Source organism: Macaca thibetana, chromosome 17, assembly GCF_024542745.1.
Source record: "Macaca thibetana thibetana isolate TM-01 chromosome 17, ASM2454274v1, whole genome shotgun sequence".
NCBI lineage: Eukaryota > Metazoa > Chordata > Mammalia > Primates > Cercopithecidae > Macaca > Macaca thibetana.
Genome location: NC_065594.1, coordinates 6,084,703 through 6,109,494, shown reverse-complemented (window position 1 = coordinate 6,109,494; position 24,792 = coordinate 6,084,703). Strand labels below are relative to the sequence as shown.

At 41.5% G+C, this 24,792-nt stretch overlaps 1 protein-coding gene across 9 annotated transcripts in view; it reads right to left on the bottom strand.

Annotated features, from left to right (window-relative positions):
- Positions 1 to 360: 360 nt before the first annotated feature.
- The window catches only part of WASF3 (WASP family member 3), a 133,008-nt gene continuing 108,576 nt past the window's right edge, over positions 361 to 24,792 (bottom strand). For 7 of the 9 annotated variants that reach the window (XM_050766873.1, XM_050766872.1, XM_050766871.1 and 4 more), the window contains 7 exons: positions 23,845 to 23,979; positions 21,603 to 21,756; positions 17,264 to 17,381; positions 12,598 to 12,773; positions 7,973 to 8,239; positions 6,318 to 6,685; positions 361 to 3,615 (listed from right to left, as the gene is read on the bottom strand). In XM_050766873.1, coding sequence (XP_050622830.1) covers positions 3,458 to 3,615; positions 6,318 to 6,685; positions 7,973 to 8,239; positions 12,598 to 12,773; positions 17,264 to 17,381; positions 21,603 to 21,756; positions 23,845 to 23,979 — 1,376 coding nt within the window. In that variant the 3' untranslated portion in view covers positions 361 to 3,457. Of the gene's footprint in view, positions 3,616 to 6,317; positions 6,686 to 7,972; positions 8,240 to 9,091; positions 9,259 to 12,597; positions 12,774 to 17,263; positions 17,382 to 21,602; positions 21,757 to 23,844; positions 23,980 to 24,792 lie in introns of all 9 variants that reach the window. The other 2 variants (XM_050766876.1, XM_050766877.1) reach the window with 1 other exon arrangement.

Below are 24,792 nucleotides of genomic sequence, written 5' to 3'. Positions count from 1 at the left end.
GATTCAATGAAAACATCCCATAAGCAATACATACCACAGCGTGCTATTCACCTTTACCGTTGAGAGTAAATGTGGTTAAGACCCTCCTGCCCGCCCCAGGCTCTATCCTCTCAACAGGTGGCTCCCTACTCCTAGCGTGGCTTGCTTTCTAACCAGACTAACGCTGCCCCGAGTCCTTCAGGAATTCAATCTGAACTCCTGGTGACAACAAAAATTATGCAGAAATGGAAACCAAAGCAGTGTCTTCTGTTGTCTAACAAGGAAAATGCTAAACAAAAGCAAAAACAACCAACCATTTAACACCGAGTTCTCTTCCAAAAAAGCCAAACGTACAACACTGTTATTAATAAGCAAAACCTCTTAGGGTTAAAAGTGTAATTTTATTTAGATGTTACTTGTACATAATCTATAGTAAGATATACAAACAGATAAAAATTGTTTAACAGTTTTTTTTAATACCACTTTAAATTCAATTTACAACAGCATTGGTAATACTGCAAGATGACAGATACTATGATTTATAAAACAAAAATTACTTGCTACTCTGGCTGATACATTCCCACTAGTCTTTAATGGATTAAAATGTATCATGTATTTTAATTGCAAATTATTACAAAACTTTTACAACCTAGCCACTTGGTGCTCAGAAAACATTTTGATGTTCTAAAAATTTACTGAGGTGAAAATGTTAACTTTTGAGTAGTATCCTTAGTAAAGAAAAACGTCAGTGTAGCCAAGCTTACGGTCTGGGGTTGACAGTGCAAACTCGCCTTGTGCTCCACCGTCTCCTGTGTGCACTGCCATCAGGGACTGGGCAACCTTCCCATCCCTTCCCTAGGGCTACGCTATGAGAAAAACGCTTAGGAGACATTAAACTAAAACAGACATGGAGAAATAATACAAGGGACAATTTAAAATTACCTTACAATTTATAACTGTCATTTATAACATAAAGTTCGTAGAAATGAAATGTGCTTTTGAATGTTTCTTCTCCATTTGTTTTGGTAAATAGTTTTTGAAAATGAAACTGAAAATTCAAATCTTCTCTTTATTCTTTTCATGTAATACCATATTAGAAAAGATCTGGATTTAAATTTCACAATAAGTTGAATTTGCTGGAAAAATACTCTAAAAATAATCTAAATTGGATTTCAGTCATTTTCCATTCTTTTAAAGGTTATGGTACACAACAGGGCAAAAGCTTTTTCACAAGTCATAAAACTGAGTTGAAAATAACTTGTTGATTCAACTACAGGAAGACAACTAATAATTAACAGGCTCAAGAATATTTATGAATAAAGTGCCACTAATTTCATTGTAATAAGATATAAATAGAATAAATCCTGACATGGATAGTAGCTTCTGTGTTCTCTCCATCCTGAGAACAGAAGGGCCATTAAAAACAAAGAAGCATTTACCAAATGAGAGTTCCAGACCCACACGAGGAACTCCTAATACAAAAGGAACAAGAAAGCCGAGTAAGTCAGACTTTGAAAGCCACAGAAGTCCTAAGAATAATGCCAGTGTAGTAGGCCCTTTTTAACAACAACAAAAAAAAAAAAAAAAAGAGAGAGAGAGAGAGAACTTAGAAATTTAGAAGTTCATTAATAACTGTTACTTATACTCAAGGAATTTATAGTGACAGCCTAGTGGTGACCAGCTCTAGGAAAAGACGCTGAAGAGGCCGCTCCCAGCGCCTGGGACAGAGGAGAGAACAGACACGCCAGGGAAGCAGCCTTGGAAAGGGGATGCAGACATGAGGCTTTTCAGGGCTTCAGATCTACATGACTGAACCCAATAGACAGGCTCTGTGCAGTCACTGCCCGCAAGCTCAACAGGTGTCCACTCGAGACACACACACCGAGGGGATTTCGGGGCTGGCTGACTTGCTCAGATGCATTAACTAAAACCCCCGTCACCATCCTGCTGACATTCCTACCGTCACCTCAAACAGCTCTGCTTTTAGCTCCAGATTCTTCCCTTCCCATCATAACCAAGTAACTAACCACAATGCATATGAAATACTGTTAAGTAGGTTAAAGTCCTTAGTAAGTCAAGGGTCTTAGCATATTTTTGAAGTCACATCTATAATCAAAGCCTGGAGCACCTGTTTATTCAACACAGTTATCTTTCATCCAGAATTACAAAATACAGAAGCTCTCATTCTTGAGTTTCCCCGTGGGTCCCTGGTATTGCCACGTGGGAACAGCAGGAAGGGCGCAGGTGAGGGCGCGGCGCTGTGCTACAGCAGCAGGGCTGATCAAGGGAATCTCAGGAGGTGCTTTTTATCATGTAATGTGCCAACAACAGGAGAGAGGAGAACCGTGTGCTTCTAGGACAGGGTGAAGGCCCTCCTCATGGGAGTGATCCCTAATCTGGCTCCAGCACCGTGAAAGGTGAATAGCTGTCAATATCTACTTTCACCTAAACCTAAGCTTTTAAAATTCCGACCAAGTGGCGAAAGGTGCCATCCAAAGCGCTGTCTGTTGCTCGCTGAGGAGCTCAGAACTCCTGCGGCTCACTCAGGACACAGCTGTCAGGAAATTAAAGGAGCAGGGCTCCTTTGCAGCCCAGACCCTGTGCCACAGCTCTGCCCAGCTCAGCAGTGTAGCTCCCAGAGTCATGGACTGCTCGCATCTGTTCTGGCCAGCTGGTGCCCACACTGGAGAGGCTGGCAAGTATCTTGAATGTCATCCCCAATGGCCCCAGGAAGGAAAAAGGACTCTGTTCTTCACTTTCATTACTGTTGAGCTGCTGAACTCTCTTGCAAAACCATCAACAGGCATTTACTAAGCAAAGGTCCACAGGGAACCCAGCCTGAAAAGGGCCCTTCCAATTTCATATTCGACAGGCGTGAGCAGAGGCAATGAAATTATTCAGCAGAGCATTCAGATTCACTTAGAGGCTACCAAGCCAAGAAACTGAAAGCAGAAACCTTGGATTCTCCCTATTTGTTGAACCTTTCCCTCTAAAACCAACTTCTTCAGAAACACATCCTTTAAAAAAAGAAAAGGAAAAGAAAACCCAAAGCGGTGAAACAATATCACTTACTGGTTGGAAGACATCACTCTGACATAGTCATTAGTGTTGCAGAGACCTAACACCAGGCCGCTTCACAAACACGCAGCAAGTCTGCAGAGTTATACTGATCGGTAAGAGTAACCCAAACTGCACGAAATACTCTCACGGTCAAGAGGAAAGCAGGTGCTGTTTTCAGGACAATGCGACAGTGACAGCCTATTTCCCCACGTGTAGCACAATTTGCTATGTTCAGTGGCACTTAAGTATTACACAGTAAATACTGAAAAGACCCAGAAGTTTTGGATGTGCAGAAGCAATATCACATTATTTATACAAAAGGTGCTATGCTACGGGATTAGAATACCACTATTTGGGTGTAGAGACCACTTGAACTCTTCAACACGCTCCCACACGTGGCCTCGGCGCTGGCCTCCGCTCAGTCGGACCAGTCGTTCTCGTCGAACTCTGAGTCGTCGTCAGAGTCGCTGTACTCCACGGCGATGCGCCGGGACAGGATGGTGGCCACGTCGTTCCCCACAGGCTCCCGCTTGGCCTCCTGCTCCCGCTGCTCCTGCACCTTTTTCAGCTGAATTCCTGCAGACACAACCCGTGGTTCAGAATCACATCCTTTTGCTGGCTCCAAATTAAAGGTAAACAAACAAATACGTCTATCGGACTTTTTTTTTCCTACTGACACTAAGGATAGAAAGTTTTGGAAATTTGAGGGGAGAAAAGCAAAAACATACACATTCAAAGTGAGAAGATTTTTTGTAACAAAGAAATGTGCTAAAATATTAAAAATTCATAATTTCAGTATACATGAACACCATTAGAGAAAATTCTGGAGCTGCACCATCCCAGTCAGCAGCCACTAGCCACATACAGCCTTCTAAGCATGAACTGCCATGTGGCTAGTGGCTACTCTGGGACGCTGCAGGCTGGAACATTTCTATCATCCCAGGACATCTACTAGGCAGCACGGCATCCGGAGCCTTAGAAACAGTGTTCTACGCCACTCACTCTCAGCTAACCCGAGAAGTAACTGAGAAACCTTTATTTCAACAATTACTGTGGAAATGAACATAAAATACCATCATCTACTTTCTAGCTTAGTAACGAAGTAAGATATTTGATGATGTTAACGTTTACCTTTTTTTTTTTTTTTTTTTTTTTTTTTTTTTTGAGACAGGGTCTCACTCGGTGACCCAGGCTGGAGTGCAGTGTTACGATCACGGCTCACTGCAGCCTCGACCTCCTGGGCTCAAGCAATCCTCCCACCTCAGCCTCCTGAGTAGCTGGAACCACAGGCGCACGCCACTATGCACAGCTAAATTTTGTATTTTCTTTTTTGTAGAGATAGAGTCTTGCAATGCTGCCCAAGCTGGTATCCATTCATTTTTTAACTGTTTTGAAATAATTTCAGATTTACAGAACAGCTATGAGACCAGCAGAAAAACATTCCCATATACTTGGATTCCCCAAATGCAAACATCTGACCACATTTATTTCCCAATCTTCCCCTATCATCTTTACACAGAAAGACACACTTTTCTCTGGACCATTTGAGAGTGAACAGCATATAATGTCCCTTTACCCCTAAAATGTTCATGTGTTACCAACCCTCACCCGCCCAAAAAATCAAAATCACAAAATTAGTTTGGATACAATACTACTATCTATCCTACAAATATTATTCAAATTTTGCAAAAAGACCCAATCTAATTGCAAATGGAAAAGATTATCCCCTGGTTCAGAATCCAGTGGAAATTATCTGTGACAGTGGTGTCAAGTTTTGTTAATGGCCTTTAATCTGTACAGTTCTTCACAGTCTTTGTGTTTTACAGCCTTCTCATTTCTGAAGAATACAGGCAGCTAGTCTGCAGAATGTCTCTCCATTTGGGTGTATCAGATGTTTCCTCAAGATTAGATACAGGTTATGTATCCACTCTTGGTAAACAGGGCTTATAAGGTGTTAAAAAAAAAAAAAAAAAACAAGGCAAATCCAACACTGTCCTACAATGACCCCAAATTTGCTATTCATGAGCTAATATACCTCTAGGAATTTTTTTATCTTGACAAAATAAAAGTGTGTCAATGATGTCCAGGTATACAGAGGACCCTGGTGTCTTTAGAGGGGTGCGTGGGCCCCACTGCGGGCCTGGTTCCTGGGCACACAAGAAAAACGCAGAGGCCGCAGCATCACAGCTCCTCTGAAGGACATCCCTGACGCTGAGCTGGCGGGCTGCAGCCAGGCTCCTTGCTCGGTCACTTCCAGATGAGATGACTAAACTGTGACCAAGTCTGTGAGGCTCCCCACAGGCGAGAAGCTCTTAGATATTCCCATAACATGTCAGTGACCCTCGACCAACCTGGGTTGGGACCTGCCTCAGAATCCATGGTGTGGACTAGAGGTGGCCAGGGGCTCTCTGGGCAGCCCAAGACAGGCGAAGGCAGACTCTCCACCCCAGTCCACCCGAGATGCTCTGTTTCCATGTGTTTCGTGGTCAGGGGTCAGTGCAGGACTTTCATCTGACAAAAGGGTTATACTGTTCAATATTATAGATGCTGAAAAACCACTGGCTTAGGACATCAGGCAAATATGACAAGTCCAGGACAAACTCTTCTTTTTAAAGAAATCGTTAATATGAGCTTACTTTCTTTCATTTATACTTTTCCCCTTAGAGTAGAATGCAGAGATCCAATTAATTAATTGATCACTTCAGTTATTGGGTTTCTGGTTTCTAGGTAAGTAAAGACTTCCTAATTTCATCTTTTTTTTTTTTTTTTTTTTTTTTTGAGACGGGTCTCGTTCTGTCGCCCAGGCTGGGGTGCAGGGGCATGACCACGGCTCACTGAAGCCTTGACCTCCCACACTCAAGCAACCCTCCACCTCAGCCTCTTGAGTAGCTGGGACTACAGGTGCAGGCCAACATGCCCAGCTAATTTTTTTTGAATTTTTGGTAGGCACAAGTTTTTGCCATATTGTCCAGGCTGCTCTCAAACTCCTGAGCTCAACCAATCCTCCTGCCTTGGCCTCCCAAAGTGCTGGGATTACAGGCATGAGCCCACCACACCCGGCCATTTCTCAATTCTTTATCACAATGTTTACCTTACAGTGGACAAAAACACACCTACTATTCAAAAACACAAAACAAAACAATCAAGTAAGACCCCTTTAACTCTATTTTTAAAAACACAGTGAGGAGTCATTTGAAGACAAGGAGGCTGCAGCTGGCTGGAGACACGAGGAAACTTCTCGCTGGAAGGCAGGCTGTGTGTCTGGGGGCTCCACTTACCCATTCGAATAGCAGCGAGCAGGTCGCTTCGAGCATCACTGATGGGTGGCTGTGCTGGCTCTTGCCGCTTTGCCTCAGCGACTGGGGGGCCATGCATTGGGGAGGACGAAAGAGAAGACCCAGGGCCAGGAGGGCCTGGCGGGGGAGGTGGCGGGCCCGGGGGTGGCGGGGCTGTGACCAGGAGCCCAGTGGAGGGTGGGTGAGGAGGAGTCGCGTGCGTGGAGCCGGCTGATGCGGGGAACGGGGGCTGCATGGGCATCTGGAGAGGGCTGACGAAGGCAGTTTGTGCCGAGGGAATCACAGGAGGAGGTGGCGGAGGAGGTGGTCCTGATGGGTTGTAATACTCAATTATCTGCGCTGGGAGCATCCTGAGAGAGATACGAGGCACACAATCACCAAGGGAATAAGAGAGGGTCACGTCCTGTGAGCTCTTAGACGCCTAACAGAGCCATCCCCAGACACAACACGTATTGTCACCTGAACTTCAATCATGGCAGGATGCGAACATGCACACCTTGGGTCAGTTATTGTCACAGTCTGACATTATTCATTATGACAGAAGTCAAGACCTGCTACTGAAATGTACCAAAAGGAGGACCACTCAAAAAGCGCGGCACTCCCCGAAGAAAGGCAGAATCAAGCAGCTGACGGCAGAGGCCAGGGCGGCAGCGCGGTGAAGCCTTCACACTGGGATCTCAAGGCCGTAGCTCACAAACTTGGCTTTGAAGGGTCCTAAGGTCAACCAGACTGGGAGCTTTCTACATTCTCTAGCCCACCCCCATGGAAATGCGCCATGCCTGCAGTGCCCAGGTATGTATCAAAAGCTTCGAAAAGTCACACAGCCAAGAAATCTGCTGAATTCTAGTCAGCCAAGAGTCTTCCAAACTAACTGGACCATGGGTCCTCCCTTGGCCTGACACAGCCCCAAGCCACTCTGGGGACCTGACTTGGCATGCATGGCCAGGGAGGGCACTTCTGCCAGCAGAAGGACTTTCATTCGGACAGGGGTGCGCAGACACGTGTTAGCAGTGGACACCAACACACAGTAACTTTCCTGGGCACCAACTCTGAGGAATGAAGTCTTTAAAGACTAGGGTAAAGCCAAAAAAAGAGAGGTGGGTGCCTAAATTGATAAAGGCCTGAACATGAAGGTCTCTGAATGCTACTTGTCAGGAAACAGGAGGGCGTGGGGCAGAATGATGTCTGGGTGGTCAGAGGTCATGACAGGAGATTTTGGTCAAGCCTGAGACGTGAGGCACAGGAGCTGCATGGTGTGGTCGTCTCATCTGTGATAACAGTTCTCTGCGGTCCACCCAGGATGTGTCCAGAAACTTGAGGGTTTGGGACAGGTTCACAAAATCAGCACTTAATACCCTTTATCAACGCCTTGGCTTAGAGAGTCATTCAAACACCCAGAGTGTGTGTGAGGGAACACGCATGCGTGCACAGTGTGGCTTGAGACTCAGCTGTAAGTCTGAGCTTACACTGCACCTGCTTTATTTCACACAGAATGTTAGAGCTGCTAGTATCTACATCCAGTCATCCTTGACTCTATCCTGGCCTCTAAAATAACAGAGTTAAAATTCTCCTACCACATACAGCAAGATTCAAATGTAAGGCCAGTAGGGATTAGGGTACAAGGCACACTGAGTTACCCGTAGTCTGCTGGAGCCATCGGTGCAGAGGCCTGGGACCCCTCTGGCGCCTGAGGCGGAGGCGGGGGCGGCGGCTGCTGAGGTCTGTTGAGGGCCATGTGCCTCGCCGAGGCAGACGGGGGCCGGTATTCATGCTCTGCAGCCTGGCTTGCAGGCCCATGTGGTGGCACGTCACCAGCTGCGTAGGAAGGGGTCACCGGCTGGGGGTGCAGAGAATGGTTGGGAGTAGCCGGGTAAGAGTAATCCGTAACGTCCGACGCATGTGACCTGGCATGAAAACAAGAGGTGGGGGAAATTTAAATTAAGTTAAAAATTGTCGGCTAACAGGCATATGGATGTATTTGAATAATAACATTGCTCATACACAAAAATCAGACATAAATTTGCTTTACTATCAACTAGGTCTAGCCCCGTGAGAGATTCCAAGCAACAACATAATGATTATAAGTCAGCAGCAAGCCCCAGTGTTACATGGATTCAGATTCACAGCTTTGAAGTGAATAAGTCACACAGACCGGCAAGCAGGAAACAGCAGAGCCTCCTTTTCACAGTATTTCAGCATACATTTTCTCTAAGAAAGAAGGCTACGAGAGAAACCATTGCATTTAGAAACAGGATATAAGACAGAAGATTTTGGTGGCAATGAAACTGACAGCATATAATTAGAAAATATAAAATGGCAGGTGAACTGGATAAATATTAACAGTAAGAACAGGAAAAGAAATCGAGAATACAGTATAGTGAATCATATTTTTCTTACACGGAAGAAATGTATGTAACGAAAAGGGAAGAAAGCAATGTGGTGCACTATGGAAAGGCCTTCTTTGCACATACGCTGGGTGTGAAACTCCGAAAGGAATGGAATCTTGGATTAGTGGAGCAGAGCTGAGCGAGGCATGGGGTGCAGCGATGGGACTCCGGCTAAGCCCTCAGGAGGAGAGGAAGGACCCAAGTGTGGCAGTGTGGCAGCCTGGCAGCGCCGCGGGCGTTAGTAAGACAGTCACACACGCCTGGCTCAGGTTATGGGACATGTGGCCGGGAGGGGCTGCACATCCTCTCATGGCGGCGGAAGCAGGGGCAGCCTGGGTCTGGGAACCCAAAGAAAGCAAAACAACAAACCCGCTGGGCACTCTGTCCTCTGTGGTGCTCCCTGCCTGCTCCAGTTTCCTTGCGTCACTCATAAACTCAATGCCCATTTTCCTTCTCTCCCACTCTTCTTTTCTTGTTCTGACTTTTCTCACATTCACTTGCTGGTTTCTGTTAGGATTCAGCTTGTGTTTCTCTCTCTGAAGGAAACAGCAAACACACATTGGGGGTGCTGAGGGAGCAGGGAAGATGCACGCTGCATTTCCACCTTCGGATTCCAGTCGGTAGCGTTTCTTAACTGGGGCACAGTGTAGCAGAGAAAAACCTTCTAAATGAGAAGAGACAGCTGCTTTTCCCTTTCCCTTCCTTAAGTGAAGTGTAACTACTAACTACTCATTATTTTCTTCCCTAACTGCGGTATGAATTCTGGATTATGGTTCACTTCTGATTATGTCTTTTGAACTAGGTGAGCTGCTAGTAAATGACTTAAAAATATATTTAATGGGGGAAGGACCTGACCTGTATTTAGATTTAGCACATTTTAAAAATGTAAATACCTATATCCCTTGGAGACACTGATGATGTGTGCTTGACTCTGCACCTGACTACGAGTCACTGGCCTACAGTGCAACCTTTTAAAGGAAACAGTCCTCCAGCCAAATCTAGACAGCTTCTGATGAGATGAGGGCAGGAAACCATAAATACTGTGGCATAACTGGGAGGGCTATCCCTGTCAAGGAGCCTGGCAACACAGGGTAGAAAGCCAGCAAGGAAAAGGGGCTAAGCAGATGGAGGCAGAAGTGAAGGAAGACACAATAAATATCTGAAGTAGAAACCAGAGATTTCTACAGGGTAGAACCCTGATGAAGGGTGCCCATCAGGAAGACGGGGGCTGGGGGAAAAGGGGACTGGTCAGTTGAAGAGGGAAGGACCATAGAAAAGGGATGCACCAGCAGGCAGGAGGAGGAGGGAGGAGCAGGCAGCTGCTGGAGATAAGCCCCACTCCCAGTGGGGAGGCAGAAACCAGCTGCAGACACACGGCAAGGTGGAGGGAGTGGAGATCCCAAGGCCGCATGATGGTCAGTGATCACCTATTACAGAAAAGAGGACTGGGAGGGCCAGAGGCGACACTGACACGGGAGGAAGAGGACTGGGAGGGCCGCAGACGATGGGAGGATGGCCAGGAGGGCCGGAGACAACACCAACATGGGAGAAGGAGGAAGAGGGCCAGGAGGGCCGGAGATGACACCGACATGGGAGGAGGAGGGCCGGGAAGGCCGGAGACGACACCGACATGGGGGGAGGAGGAGGAAGAGGGCCAGGAAGGCCAGAGACGACACCACACAGGAGGAAGCAGGCACAGCAGTGTGAAGAGGCCAATAAATCCCCCAGGGTTTTTTGGGTAGACAGGCGGGCAGAGTCAGAGATCTGCACCAGGGCCCAAAACTGGATGAGAAAAAATAAGGACAATCGGGCATGGAGGTGCGCGACTCCCTGAGTGGCAGTGACAGAGAGCTGGTCATACAGCAGGCAAGCACTTCCCAGCGCTAATCTTAAATTCATGCTCAGGAACAAGCCATTCCTAACAATCTAGAGAGAGAGCAAAAATGTAAGATGGGTTACAGTATATTACTTATATAACGGCATGTACACACACCACGAAACCTGGTATTCAAATTTCCCTCAGTATCTTGGATGCACTCAGATGAGCAGATACAACCATTAAAAATCACGCTTCTAAATAACACCTAAAACATGGGATATGATTTTTAAAAGTCGAAAGAAAATATGGCATGATTCCAATTTTATAAAAGAAAAAAGAAACACATATATAGAAAAAGACTAAAGAGAAATACACTAAAATGCATACAACGGTTTCTTCGGATGGTGAGACTACAGATCATATTTCATTTTAATTTCTTCCTGTAACTTCCAGATATAATAAGCATGTGTTATTTTATAATAAAAAACTGAGACTGTAGTAAAAAAAATTAAAAATTTCTAAATTAAGGGTTATAATCCAAATACAATGATGAGTTATAATCTATTCCTCTGATAGTAAATAATGTATGCAAATAGTGAGAAGCCATGGGAAATAGTAGGAGACAACAAAAGGAATTCTGAAGAAATAAAACTGACAACCAGATTTACTGTTTGAAAATTAAGAGAAATGCAGATGTACATAAGCAACATAAATACAAAGGCAGACTATATCTGAATAACCATCCATTTTATACCCAACATGGAATAATCTTAGGTGCTAGAAGGAATATCATTCAACTGACAGATTTTTAAAAATCCATCATTTTCCCATCTGCATCTGTTTTTGAAAAGTCTATATAGGATAAAAACAAAGTATACGTTTTGCATGAGTAAACAATCATAGCTAAATTATTTAGAAAAAACGAAAAAGCAGATTGATATCATGGGAGCTATTAAGTTCATACATTCCTCCCTACCCAAAGAACTATGAGCAGAACTATGTTGCAATTCTTACTTTCTATAGAAATAAACTCACACTAAAATTCAAACGAGGCTAAAACTCGGCTAAAGGTCCAATAATTCTCTAGTATCTAACAAATAACAGTTTGTACAGAAAAATTGCCCAGAACTTGCCTCACATCCTCCCAATGACTTACAGACCTTCTGGGGTGCGAACACTGAAGGCACGTAATACGTTAAGAGTTTGTGCTAAACACTGAGTTTTACAAAGGTAGAAAAAGAGAAAAAGGACACAGATATAACCCAAAGTCCAGGTGGCTGCTGTTTTGAAACATTCTTGATCACATATTGTAAGAATTCTCTATTCAAAATTTTAAATGCCAATGAGGGTTTATGCAAATGGAAGACTACAACTTTACAAAAGCAGAAATAGAAAATCGAATCAAACGTTAAAATTGACTAGTCATTTCCTGTCGTTCAATGAATGCCTTTGGTGACAAGTGTGACTTAATGACCACATCATTCACGCCTGCAAGAAATATTTTTACTTAATTGCTAATAAATTTTAAAGTAAACGCCAACAGAATTCTTCTCCTGAAATTAGAATATATAAGTTATCTCAAGTAAGAAGTAAATCTCTCTTTTGTTCATTTTTTCAAAGGGTTACTAAAGGGAACAATGAAGGTACTCCTTAGTTACTTTACCACCTGCCAATCATTTTTAGATACCAAGTGACGAAGGAAATTCAACACTCCATGCTAAGAGAAAGGATTAAATGATTATTATAGTAAAAACTTAAGTCATAAGCAGTTACCCCCAATTCAGAATCAGTGTTAAAACACTACACCTAGGTGAACTCAACAACACATGTTAAGTCAGAGAGGTTTTCTAAAATCAAAAGAACCCAATGTAAAATAACACTGTCTTCAAGTATTATTTCGAAATCAAAATACAGATAATTAAGTTTTAAGGGAAATCTTAAGGCATCATGGGCCATATAAACCCCGAAGCTACTGGTGCATTTCAAATGAAAATAAAACCAGGTAGTACCCAGTGGCCCAAGCATGGGGGCTGAGGGAGCAGCGACACACACACACCTAGTATCTGGGGACAGGGATCCCTCGGAAGACGCTCCGTGGTACACACTCTGAGACAACCTGTTGTCGGGTCTAAGCTCTTTGTCATATGCCATCATATTCCACTCCTGGCGCCTGTTTCTGGCTTTTCTAACCTTTTTCACCTCACGGGTGGTGCCATCTATACGCTTTTGCTCCTGATGTCCAGGAAAGGAAAGAGAGCATGCCAAGACAGAAGGGAAAGGAAAACAGCTGGTTAAATGCAGTTATAATGCACAAGACCCATGCCTGATGAACAGACAAGACACATTCGCATTTCGATTACCGTAATGTTACAGAAACTCTAAAGCAGCGTACTCCTCTTACCCAACAGAACCGACAAAACAGAATCAACAAAAAGTTACCCTGCTACAACTGTAGGAGTTGCTTACCATTGTTTTCATTAAAGTAAAAAACTTTCACTTGAACAGGCTTGTAACTTGTTTTAAACCTAAACAAGGTCTTTCAGATCTATATTATACAGGTGAACGACCTGGAAACACCACACAGAGAAATTATTTCCCGCCACCACACAATTTTGACTGACTTCTTAACATACACTTATCTTTCAAAGAAAATAATTCAAAACATTCTGTTCCCAATTTCTAAAATATTATAGAATAAGTGAATCCTGTACATAGTTTAACACAAAACTAAGCAAGATAAAAACTTACCTGCCCATAAAACGAGTCATTCTTCCTCTAGCCCTACTTGGCCAGAAAATGTTTCATTCAACAAATACTTAGTTTTTACACAGGTGCTTCTTGAAAGGTGAGAAGTTATTTCTATGTGTGCCTGTAAGTTTTTCCTGCCTCCTTCATAAAATTGTATGATCTTTAAGGATGAGAATCATGTGTCTTTATTTCCCACATTTCCCTCTTGTCTTATGGTATCTCAACATAGTTTTTATACAGAATACACATGCAACGCATGCTGGCTAAATGATCAAATCCACAGCCAGGCAGCAAGCATGAACTTCTAGTGCTATGCCCGAGGTACTGCACCAGGCACTGACAACACAAATCACCAGGCACTGACAACACAAATGGCAAACACACACACACACACACACACACACACACACACACACACACAACACACGGGCGGCATCTACCCTTATGGAGCCTGCAGTCCATAAGAGGACACGAATAAATGTATTATAAAAGTAAATGTATTTATTTTTACAAATATATTTTTATGTTTAAGTGTGTGTGTGTGTGTGTGTGTGTGTGTGTGTGTGTGTGTGTGTCTAGTCTGGAAGTCAGGGAGGCATCCTGGAATGACTGAGGGTATTGAAAGTGTATTTAAAGTGGCATCAATTCTGCAGAGGAGTATGGGTCAGGTACATGCCAAGCGGAGAGGACAGACTGTGCGAGGACTCTGGGGAGGAGGATGGCACTGTACTCAGAGAAATAAAAGAAGGCAAATGGTACACTGGGGTGAATGGCCCAAGATCTGAAAGGCAGGAAGAACCTTGGAGGCCTTTATCCCAACAGCAATGGGAACCCATTAAAGAATGAGAAGGGAAGGCTGGCATGCTGAGGAGGCATTGGAGAAGATCTTTCTGTGTTGCGGAAAACAGATTAAAAGAGGGAAGATAGGGACACAAGTGAGAAAGCTACTAAGTGGGTACAGGGTAAAAGAACGGCAGGTGGTCCAAGGGTGTGGTGAAGACAGAAAACTGGACCGTTTTCAGAGGCATCCAGGAGGCTTTAGTCATGGATCCACAGAGGATGTGAACATGAAATTCACAGAAGATACAGAAATGGTTAATAAGCATACGAGAAGACGTAACACAGATTCAATCTTCCGTCAAAAAGAAAGTAATATCCAGGACTGGAGAAGACCTGGTAAGAACATAAACTAGTTCTTCAGTCTTTTAAAGATTAGGGGCAATATAATTCTATCTTTCAAAATTTAAAATTCACATTCTCTTCAATAAGAGTAATTCAACTTCTAGAAATTTATCCTAAAAAATTATCTGCACCTAAGTACAGGGATAACCACTTCAGTATTGTAAGAGCAACAGTAATGGGTAATTTATGAAGCATTTATATTTCAGAATACTACACAACTATTAAAAAGGATGAAGTACATTTTAAATAATGTCAGTGTAAGTCATACGTAGTATAACTATGTATACACAAATGCTTTGTAAAATGCTTATGCATACATTTATGACTGCTAAAAGGTCTTACAAGATGCACACCAACCTGTTAACCGTGGCTAGGTACTCCCAGGGAAGGGAGTGCTATCTGAACATTTTACAACCAGCATGTATTGGGTGTGTACTTTGAAAAACCAAAGGAAAAAAGTGAGGGAGGGAGATTTCAATGTGATTCCAATATGCATCCTGATTAAGAACCATCGTATTAAAAATAATGAATAACTATTCCCCTTACTTTTTAAAAGATGTATGCTGACAAATTCAGGCATGAAGTGTTATGATATCTGCAACTTTCTTCACCATGGTTCAGTCTCCAAATCTGCTTATCAATATGCACACAGGACACACAAGCGCGTGCGAACCAAACATGAAAGAATATGAACAGTGATGAATCCAGGCTCCAGCTACACTGGCCTACATTAAAATCCTTAGAAGCTGCCAAACCAGTTCCTCCCCCAGGATGATCTTAGGCACTGCTACCTAGAAGCCTCCTCAATTCGGAAGCACGCCACCTCATCTGCTCCCCACCTCTCCAGCCTCCCCGCAGCACCCTCCCATTGTTGAGCTAACTTCTGCGCCCCTCCCGTGGATCCCAGCCTGCAGGACGCCTCCTTGAGAGGTCTTCCTTGACCTCTCACTGTGTGTACACAGTCATGCCACAGGTCATCTCACTCAGAGCGCTCTGTACTTTTCCTTCGCCACACTTACCAACAGTGTAATTACATATTTGAAGCTTCATATTTGTGTAATTAGGTTTTTAATGTTCTTAAAGCATCAAACTAAAGGAAACAAAGTTCAAAAATGTGGGGTTTTTAATCCTCACATTTTCTAAACTAATTTTTCCTTCAGATTTGTCAACTGCAAATTGAACGTGATTTGGGTTTCTGAAATCCTGGAAAATAAAGAATATCTTGCCTCCTTTTCTATTTCCATATGAAGCGGACCTATATGAACATTTTGAAACTTCTCTCCCTCTTGCCGCATTTCCGAGGGCTGCCTGATTATTTAAGGCCTGTGTCCCTCATTATACTGTCCTCTCCATGAGGGTGGTAATCCTGTTTTTTTCTGCCACTGTTTATCCAGCATTTAGAAGGCATTCAACATCAAGTCATTATATAAGTGAATGAAAGAAATTCTTACCAGAATTTTATGTGTTTGAGGAAAGTAGAATGAGACAAAACAGCCCAGGAAATAACAAGTGATTTTAAAGACACAATATTCATACATAAAAATTGTTTCCCCTTCAAGAAGAGTGACAAAAAATTAAACAGTTTTGCCAAAAGCATCATTGAGAAAGGAAACCCAGAAGGCCTTTTAAAAAAGCAGGCACATTTTAAAGGCAGGTAAGCCCCAGCATTTTTCCCCTGTAACTATAAAAAAGCATGAGGACTAAGACAAATATGCTTTTAAAATATTTGTTCCTTTTCCACTCAAAAGATTGGTATCTTTCTTTTTTCTTCACTTTAATGCCCTGTAAAACCTAGCAACTTTTCCAGGATATATCCCAGTTAAATCTCCCAAAGCCATGAGCACAAGAAGACTGCGTGAGTGACCAAGTCCTTTGCATCCCCCTTTCCCGGAACCAGTCATAGTGTCTTACAACAGCACAGTCTGCAAACTGTTCTCAGTTAAATGCTGTTTTCGATTTTCAGATTCTCCTCCAAGCCAAACTGTCACTCCTACTGGGCCAACACCCTCAATGCCTCAAAACCCTAAGGCTATCAGCTCACAAAATGCTAAGCATTTCTCCTAACTAAAGTGCTCTAATCTGTCAAGCAAACTGGATGGTCATTTTTAAATATAGCTGACGTATAAAAATATTAAAAAAATACTTGTCCTTACAGAATTATTCCTCTCAGTGGCCTAAGTCTAATTTCTGGGTCCAAAAGGAACAATTTTCAAAACACAAATCCCTTTACCTTAGTAAAGTGGGCTTCTCCTTTGATGACCGCTTGCAATGCAGATATTTCCCAACCTTCAGACTTGCAAGTCTCTTCCTATCTCTACCCCTTAAAGGGAAGTTCCTTTTCAGTAAATCCTATCCCCTGAATGTGCAAATCACGTATGCCTCTCAATCCCATGTGAACATCTCACCAAGATTTTAATTACAGCTAGAAGGCAACCCAACAATTAAAAATGTTAAAAAGACACAGGCACATCATTGTATCTGATTTGGAATACTGACTGCTTTACAAAAATTTGAGAAAGCAGGAGAGAAGTTACTAAAACATGGTAGCAAAACTAAGTTCAGGAACTACTTTTGTTAAAGCAAAGCAAGGGCTGGGGAACAAATCAGTATTTATTAAAAAATAGTATTACTGCGTTAGACTGAATTGTCAGGATCTTTCGTGAGGAATGCAACCTCTAAAAAAACTTCAGCACTATATCCAGTATCTCAACCGCTTAAATAATTTACTATTTCTAAACAAGAATCTCCTTTTAAACACGGATATGCACATTTCCCATACTGAAATTATTTACCTTTTGACGCCTTTTCTCTTTCCTTTTGTCTTCTGTGTCCTGTAGCATTTTTTCTTTCCAGAGGTCAAAGAAATAGGAAGGATCAGTATAGAACTTCAGCCCATCCTTCTTGTCATCTCTACAAATCAATGGGTTGTAAGTCAGGGAAGAAAAGACTGTCAGAGACTTTCATATGCAGGTTAATGTTAACTTGATTTGAACTCATGGGATTATAACATCTACATGGGGCACTTAAACTATCCTATACAAATTAAGTCTTTAAGTTTCCTTATTTGAAAAAATGTGAAAACATAAAACAGCAACCTATTGTAGAATAACCTGTTGTAGGTTAAAAGTACTCTTGCAAATTTAGAAATGAGTATAGAAAATTGCTCAGAAAAAAAAAATCACAACATGGCTCATATTCAGCAATTTATAATACCTCAATTACTTCAGGAAATTGTTTGCTTGTTCCAGCACGGGACTTACACAGAGATGGATGATTCTCAGAAAGTACACATTCACTTCTACACTGGAGCTTCAACATCATTAGGATTAAAAATTAGTAAGTACTCTATCCCTTTTTCTCAATAACGTTTGCCCAACATCTATAAGTTCAATTAGGAAAGAAGCAAAATGTTTATGGGGCATAAATGTGAGGAAAAACAGGGACAAACTATGTATTTTCAAACTGGAAGTAACCTACACAGAAACTTTATTCACCTGTAGCCATTTCATTTTAAAGCACTGTCACAGGCAATTACTGTGGTCTGAAGAATATTTTAAGTCTTCATATAAGTAGTTCATTTATCATAAAACCAATGATGCGGCTAGCAGAGGTCCAAAGCTGTCATGTAAATCAACAGTCATGATCAAAACCATCATGATACAAAGTAAACACTGTCTGCTAGTAATGCTTCTGAAGACTACCTTCAAATGGGGGGGCAGAACATTTTATATTATTTCATATCAGTATTTCAATGAGTTATCCAGGAACACAGGGGAAGCAAATCAGTTAAATGAGCATAGGAGAGTTGATGCCCAGTCAAAGAAGGCTAATTGTTCAGAAGAAAGCAAAGGTCTGTCATTAAAGCCCCCACTATGCCATCTCCTGTTAAGTGTCTTACCATCAAATACCAAGGCCTGGGTGCCTATGGGGCTATTCTAGTCACTATGTCTGAAAATCACTGAAGAGCCAGTGCAACTCACACTACACCTTAACCTTTGACTACTGATGTCCTTCCTTTCTTTTCCTAGTTTCCTAATTGATAGGCAACCTGCATGATAGATATTACATTAATAACATTATTGTGAGAAAGATAATTTGTTTCCCTAAGATACCAAGGCCTTGAATATAGGTAGAGGTCTAGAAAAAGCTGCAAAATTTAAGACGTGTAAGATGTACATTTCTTTTTCTAAAAATGGAGCCAGTACCTTAATGAAGGCAGGAACTCACTTAAGTAAGCAAATGTTAACCTTGACAAGAATATAAACAGATATGTTCTTTTTTATTATTATACTTTAAGTTCTGGGATACATGTGTAGAAAATGCAGGTTTGTTACACAGGTATACATGTGCCATGGTGGTTTGCTGCACCCATCAACCCATCATCTACATCAGGTATTTCTCCTAATGCTATCCCTCCCCTAGCCCCCCATCCCGCAACAGGTCCAGTGTGTGATGTTCCCCTCCCTGTGCCCATATGTTCTCACTGTTCAACTCCCACTTATAAGTGAGAACATGTGGCGTTTTTCTGTTCCTGTGTTAGTTTGCTGAGAATGATGGTTTCCAGCTTCATCCATGTCCCTGCAAAGGACATGACCTCATTCTCTTTTATGGCTGCATAGAATTCCATGGTGTATATGTGCCACATTTTCTTTATCCAGTCTATCACTGATGGGCATTTGGGTTGGTTCCAAGTCTTTGCTATTGTGAATAGTGCTGCAATAAACATACGTGTGCATGTGTCTTTATAGTAGAATACTTTATAATACTTTGGTTATATACTCAGTAATGGGATCACTGGGTCAGATGGTATTTCTAGTTCTAGATCCCTAATGAATCACCACACTGTCTTCCACAATGGTTGAACTAATTTACACTCCCGCCAACAGTGTAAAAGCGTTCCTATTTCTCCACATCCTCTCCAGCATCTGTTGTTTCCTATAGCTTCTAAATACTTAATTTTTCGGTCACTTAGGCTGGGCGCAGTGGCTTATGCCTGTGATCCCAGCACTTTGGGAGGCCTAGGCGGGTGGATCACCTGAGGTCAGTAGTTTGAGACCAGCCTGACCAACATGGTGAAACCCATTTCTACTAAAAATACAAAAATTAGCCGGGCTTGGTGGCACATGCCTGTAATCCCAGCTACTTGGGAGGCTGAGGCAGGAGAATCACTTGAAGCTGGGAGGTGGAGGTTGCAGTGAGCTGAGATCGCGACACTGCATTCCAACCTGGGTGACAGAGCGAGACCCCATCTCAAAAAAGAAAAAAAAGTCAAAGATATGCTTTATTTTCCATAAGACTGAATACACACACACACACACACACACGTGAAAGTCAAATCAGTTTTTATGCAATTAAAAACTATAGATCACTACAAATATTTTATCATGATCCAGATTAATCAATGTAAGTGGTTCATTGGGTTATCTGATTTTTTTTCCTTTAGAACAGAATTTCCAGTGAGGTTTCTTAGTAACAGCAGGTAGAAAGTTTTCAAGAGCAACCCTGCATGTTATATTGTGTTTGAGGCTTCAGTGCTAAGTAAAAATGAAACTGCCCCAGGAAAATGCCTACTGAATAAATGCAAAGCCATAAATTAAAACGTTAGGATTATAATATTATATTCACACATATCCTTAATCTTTTTAAATAAGCGTGCTAAAACCTCCAGAAACGTCTACTTTTTCCATAACAAGGCGTGGGCATCTTTCTCCTCTGCCACCAGTTTCCATGTGGCTTGTTTTTCTGAGAGCCTCTCCTTGTCTGTGCAGAAAGAAAGTGATGTACTTTGAACTGCACTTTCCTAGCACAGCTGCAACAAGGGTGGCTCCAAACATCTCCCTGTGGACAGTGAGAAAGGACAGGAATTCGGACCAAGAAAAATTGTATGTACTCCCTGAGATGGGCCAAAGGGCCCCTAAGGGCAGGACTGCTGAGAGGGCAGTAAATGGAAGTGGAAAACTCGCAGGCTCCTGGAAGGCCCTCACAGGAGAATCACCAGAGAGTCAGCCTGGGGCTGTGAGGATCACTGGCCACCACAGTCTGTGCTTGTCAGAGGCCGAAGGATGAGCTCCACAGGAGGCCACAGAGGTGGGGAGAGGACAGGGCATACCACAAGGGACGGGGGGACAGTGTTTGAAAGAGGGATATGGGACAGGAGGCGACAGCAGGTATGGGAAGAAACTGTTGAGCTGGGAGAAGGCAGGAGGGGTGTTTAGAAAGAGCATTTTTAGTTAGTCTCTTCATATTATTTTTTTGCGCTATTTATTTTCCATTGTTTTTCTTGGAAGTCTGGTCCTGACAACGTGTCCTACCATTTTCCAGTAACAGAAGGTTAATCTGTTGACTATATTTTCACTCTTCAAAACCCTAACACTACAGAATATGGTTTTTCTGAATTAAACAGCAAATGTCTCTGCAGTGCTGAGACCCGTATTTTGCTGCATTATAAATGAATTCTGTAGTTCCTTTCATATTGACATCGAATCTGAAAACATAGCCACACACAATACTGTCAGGCAACGCACTCACTTCTACTTAAGGCAGCTACATCTAAAAGCTAAAATCAGAGCTCACGTTTCTACTGTTAAACGTATCACTATGCTGAAATACTGTAACTTTAATAATTATGTACCAATGAGTAGTTTCATTGTATATAATGCAATTATTATTTTCTTTTTTTTTTTTTTTTTTTTTTTTGAGACAGAGGCTCGCTCTGTCGCCCAGGCTGGAGTGCAGTGGCCGGATCTCAGCTCACTGCAAGCTCCGCCTCCCGAGTTTACGCCATTCTCCTGCCTCAGCCTCCCGAGTAGCTGGGACTACAGGCGCCCGCCACCTCGCTCGGCTAGTTTTTTATGTATTTTTAGTAGAGACGGGGTTTCACCGTGTTCGCCAGGATGGTCTCGATCTCCTGACCTCGTGATCCGCCCGTCTCGGCCTCCCAAAGTGCTGGGATTACAGGCTTGAGCCATCGCGCCCGGCCTGCAATTATTATTTTCAAAGTTTGAAGTAATTCTGAATTTTAACCCAGATGAGCCATCAAGGACATTCCCACACAACGCATCAGCTTGCTCCCAGCTCTGCCCAGCTCTCCCCTCATCTCTAGGAAAGGTTCTGGCGCGCATGAAGCCATACCTGTATGGTGTCAGGATGTTCAGAGGTGGTGGCTTATCACTCTGGTTGTAAATATCAGCAACAGGATTAGGAATGCTGTTCTTTGAAACCACCTGCTGGTCTTGGACTGTGGAACTTTTGAAAGCTTTTTTCATGTTGATATCCTGTAGTGAGACTATTTAGAGAAAACCCCCCAGGTGAGTTATACAGAAATATTTTTAACTGTTTAGAAATAAGTACCACTTGACTTACAATCAAAAGCACCTCCTAGAACAACCAAATAATATTTTTATTGTCCATTTAAAACCATGCTTAATAGCATGTGCATTCCTTCCCTTTCACAGATAATAGCTATCACTATGAAATGAGGTCAAATCATGATTTTTTTTGTAGTAATCTAATTATTTCACTGACCCTAATATTAGAGTAACATTCTTTATTTAAATAGCACTTCTCAGAAATCACATAGGAATATAGCTATGAATGTAACAGGCACGTAAATGCACAGATTTCAATACCCTAAGGAAAACACCGTTCAAACAACATTAGTTTAAATATAATGCATGTGGGAAATACTTCTGCAAAAATTACACAAATGGAAATAACACATTAAGGTTTTCTGCAACAAACATTAAGGAAAGATGGCAAGGCTTTTCAACATGCATCTAGTCCCAAAAATTAAGTAGCTTGATGGATGATACAAAATTACACTAAGGATTCAGAAAATTGGGGCCGGGTAAAGTTCTTTCTTGTGCTTGTACAGCACTTTACATTTCATTTATTAACTCATCTGACTTTCTTCAAACTTTTTGAGGTGGGCAGACTAGGCTATCAACCCACCTATTCAACCACTGAAGCTGGGCTTCAGAAATGTTAAGATTCCAAAAACTCCAGCGAAAAAGTGGCAAGACCAAAATAGAATACAGACTTCCTAACTTTCAGTCAAGTATTTCTTCTACTGTAACATCCATGACCAAGAAAAGTAATAAGGTAAAATCTTGTTTGGAAAAGGATTTTAAAGATATGACATGTACTATAAAATCTCATAAAATTTAATCTACAGATTAATCTTTTCCAGGGTAAGGTTATCATAAGCATTCTAATGGTAACAGCCAACAAAAAGTTGAAGAAATATGAATAGCTATTAAAAATCACTTGTGATACTAATTTAAAACATGAATGATTGGTTTAAGATGTTAAGATTTCCTTACCTGAACAGACCAAGTAATACTTATTGCTGGAAAAGTGAGTAACAATGCTTCTATAATGGATATTAAAATCAATGTTCTACATTTTTGTTATATTTTTAATTCACTAATCAAATTCTGACCTTTGAAAAAGACCTGAATATGAGGTAACATATATTTTTTAAATGATGAGGGATGACTCCTACAAATAACTACTTTAAAAAAAAAAAGTATTATTTTTACCAATACTACTCTATAGATACAGCGCAAAAATCAGACACTAGGATCTTTACAAAGCAACAAGAGAAACTGTTAACTGCCATTATTTAAAAACTAAATTTTAACCTAAATATTTTTCTCAAAATAAATACGAAGTAGTATATTTTGTACTTTTTTAGCATATTTTCTCCAGCTCAACCTCAGTCTTTCATTCAAGATACTGAAAGTAAAATTTTTAAAAAGGGATTGTTGATAGTTTCAATTTTGTTGAGACTGACAATTTCAGGGTGTATCATCAAATGACTATCAGTTAACTATACAATGCTTGTCAATATTAACATTATTTTAAAGCCTGCAGCCTAAAGGCTTTCAGTAAATGCTATTTCTGAGAAGGTTAATAAAATTTCTAAATCAGCAGAATCACCAGGATTTTACAGGCATCAATCCTAAGAGCACCAGGTGCTTGTGTCACACAAGGTATGTGTAAGACTGTCTCGGGTGGACCATATCCCTAGAGTGGCTCTGTAATTTTTAGGTAAGAAACTATTTTAAAAATAACTATCAGTAACCTAAATTGAGGCTTCTAATACTGACTGTATTCAAAGAAGCCTTTAAAACAAATACTATATTGGTAATTTTCTTAAAAAAGAGTAGAGTATGAAGTAGACCAGATATGAATCTTTTCATTGTGAATTAACCCAAAGTTGTAGGTTTTTCCCCCTCACTATTCTTCTAGGAAAAGACATGATGAAACATCAGCATACCACCCCAAGGAAAAAGCAGTAATTACACTGCAATTAATTACTACCATCTTGTCAACATCACTTCTAGCTCACTGCTTTCAAGCAATTACCTACCCTCTTCCACTGTTGAATCCAGCTGGGTGACTTTGACAGCGAGGCGATCAATTCTGTCTTGAAGAGAATTTGCTCTGATGTAGAAGTTGTTAGCCTCATTAAACAACTCACCAAATATGTCTTCAGCATGTTTGCCTGTAGAATAAAATGAATGGAGAAGGCCATCTGTTAGGGAGCTGATGAAGCGGCCCTCACACATCCTCACCTGTCAACATGTGGGATTTTGTGCAAACGAGTATGAAAATAAAGTGTCACAGTCCAAGGCCTTTAGAACTTCTGAAGTTTATTAGAGATACTCTTATAAATCTGAAACTGACTCAAAGCTGTAGAATTTTAAAATACCCCAGATAGCATAGAATCTTTATTGCTATATGAGCTATCGCTCAAGTCGCTTCCCACTAATTGCAACTTAAGTTCTCATTTTTCATGCTTTAAGTGTACAATCTCAGGAACCAAACTTTCACTTTATTCCCCAAGATAACTGAATTATCATGCTGGCCTTTAAATTTTGGATTTTATCTCATTCACAATCAGAAACATTAGATATCTTATTTGTGCCTAACACTTTCCAATGGCATTAAATTCTTCCAATTAATATTTTGAAATCTAGGTATATAGTGCTAACTCACGCACTCTCTATAAACCAAGATTTTGAATTCTGAGTTAAATTTTTCTGCATGGCTCATTTCTACATTCCTCTGAGTGCTAGATATAACTCCCTCTTTTCTTAAAATGTAACATTTCTGAAAATTTAGCAAGCAAGATAAGAATCATTATCTGCTTACACTGAATTTCCAAATCCTAACACCGTTACTTTATCCATTCAACAAATATTAAATAGCTGCCTACTCTGAGTGGGTAAGACACATCTCACCTTAACTTTTCTGAAAGAGATACCTACCACTTCTTTTTATTTTTATTTTCTATTGCTTTACCACTCAAATGAGA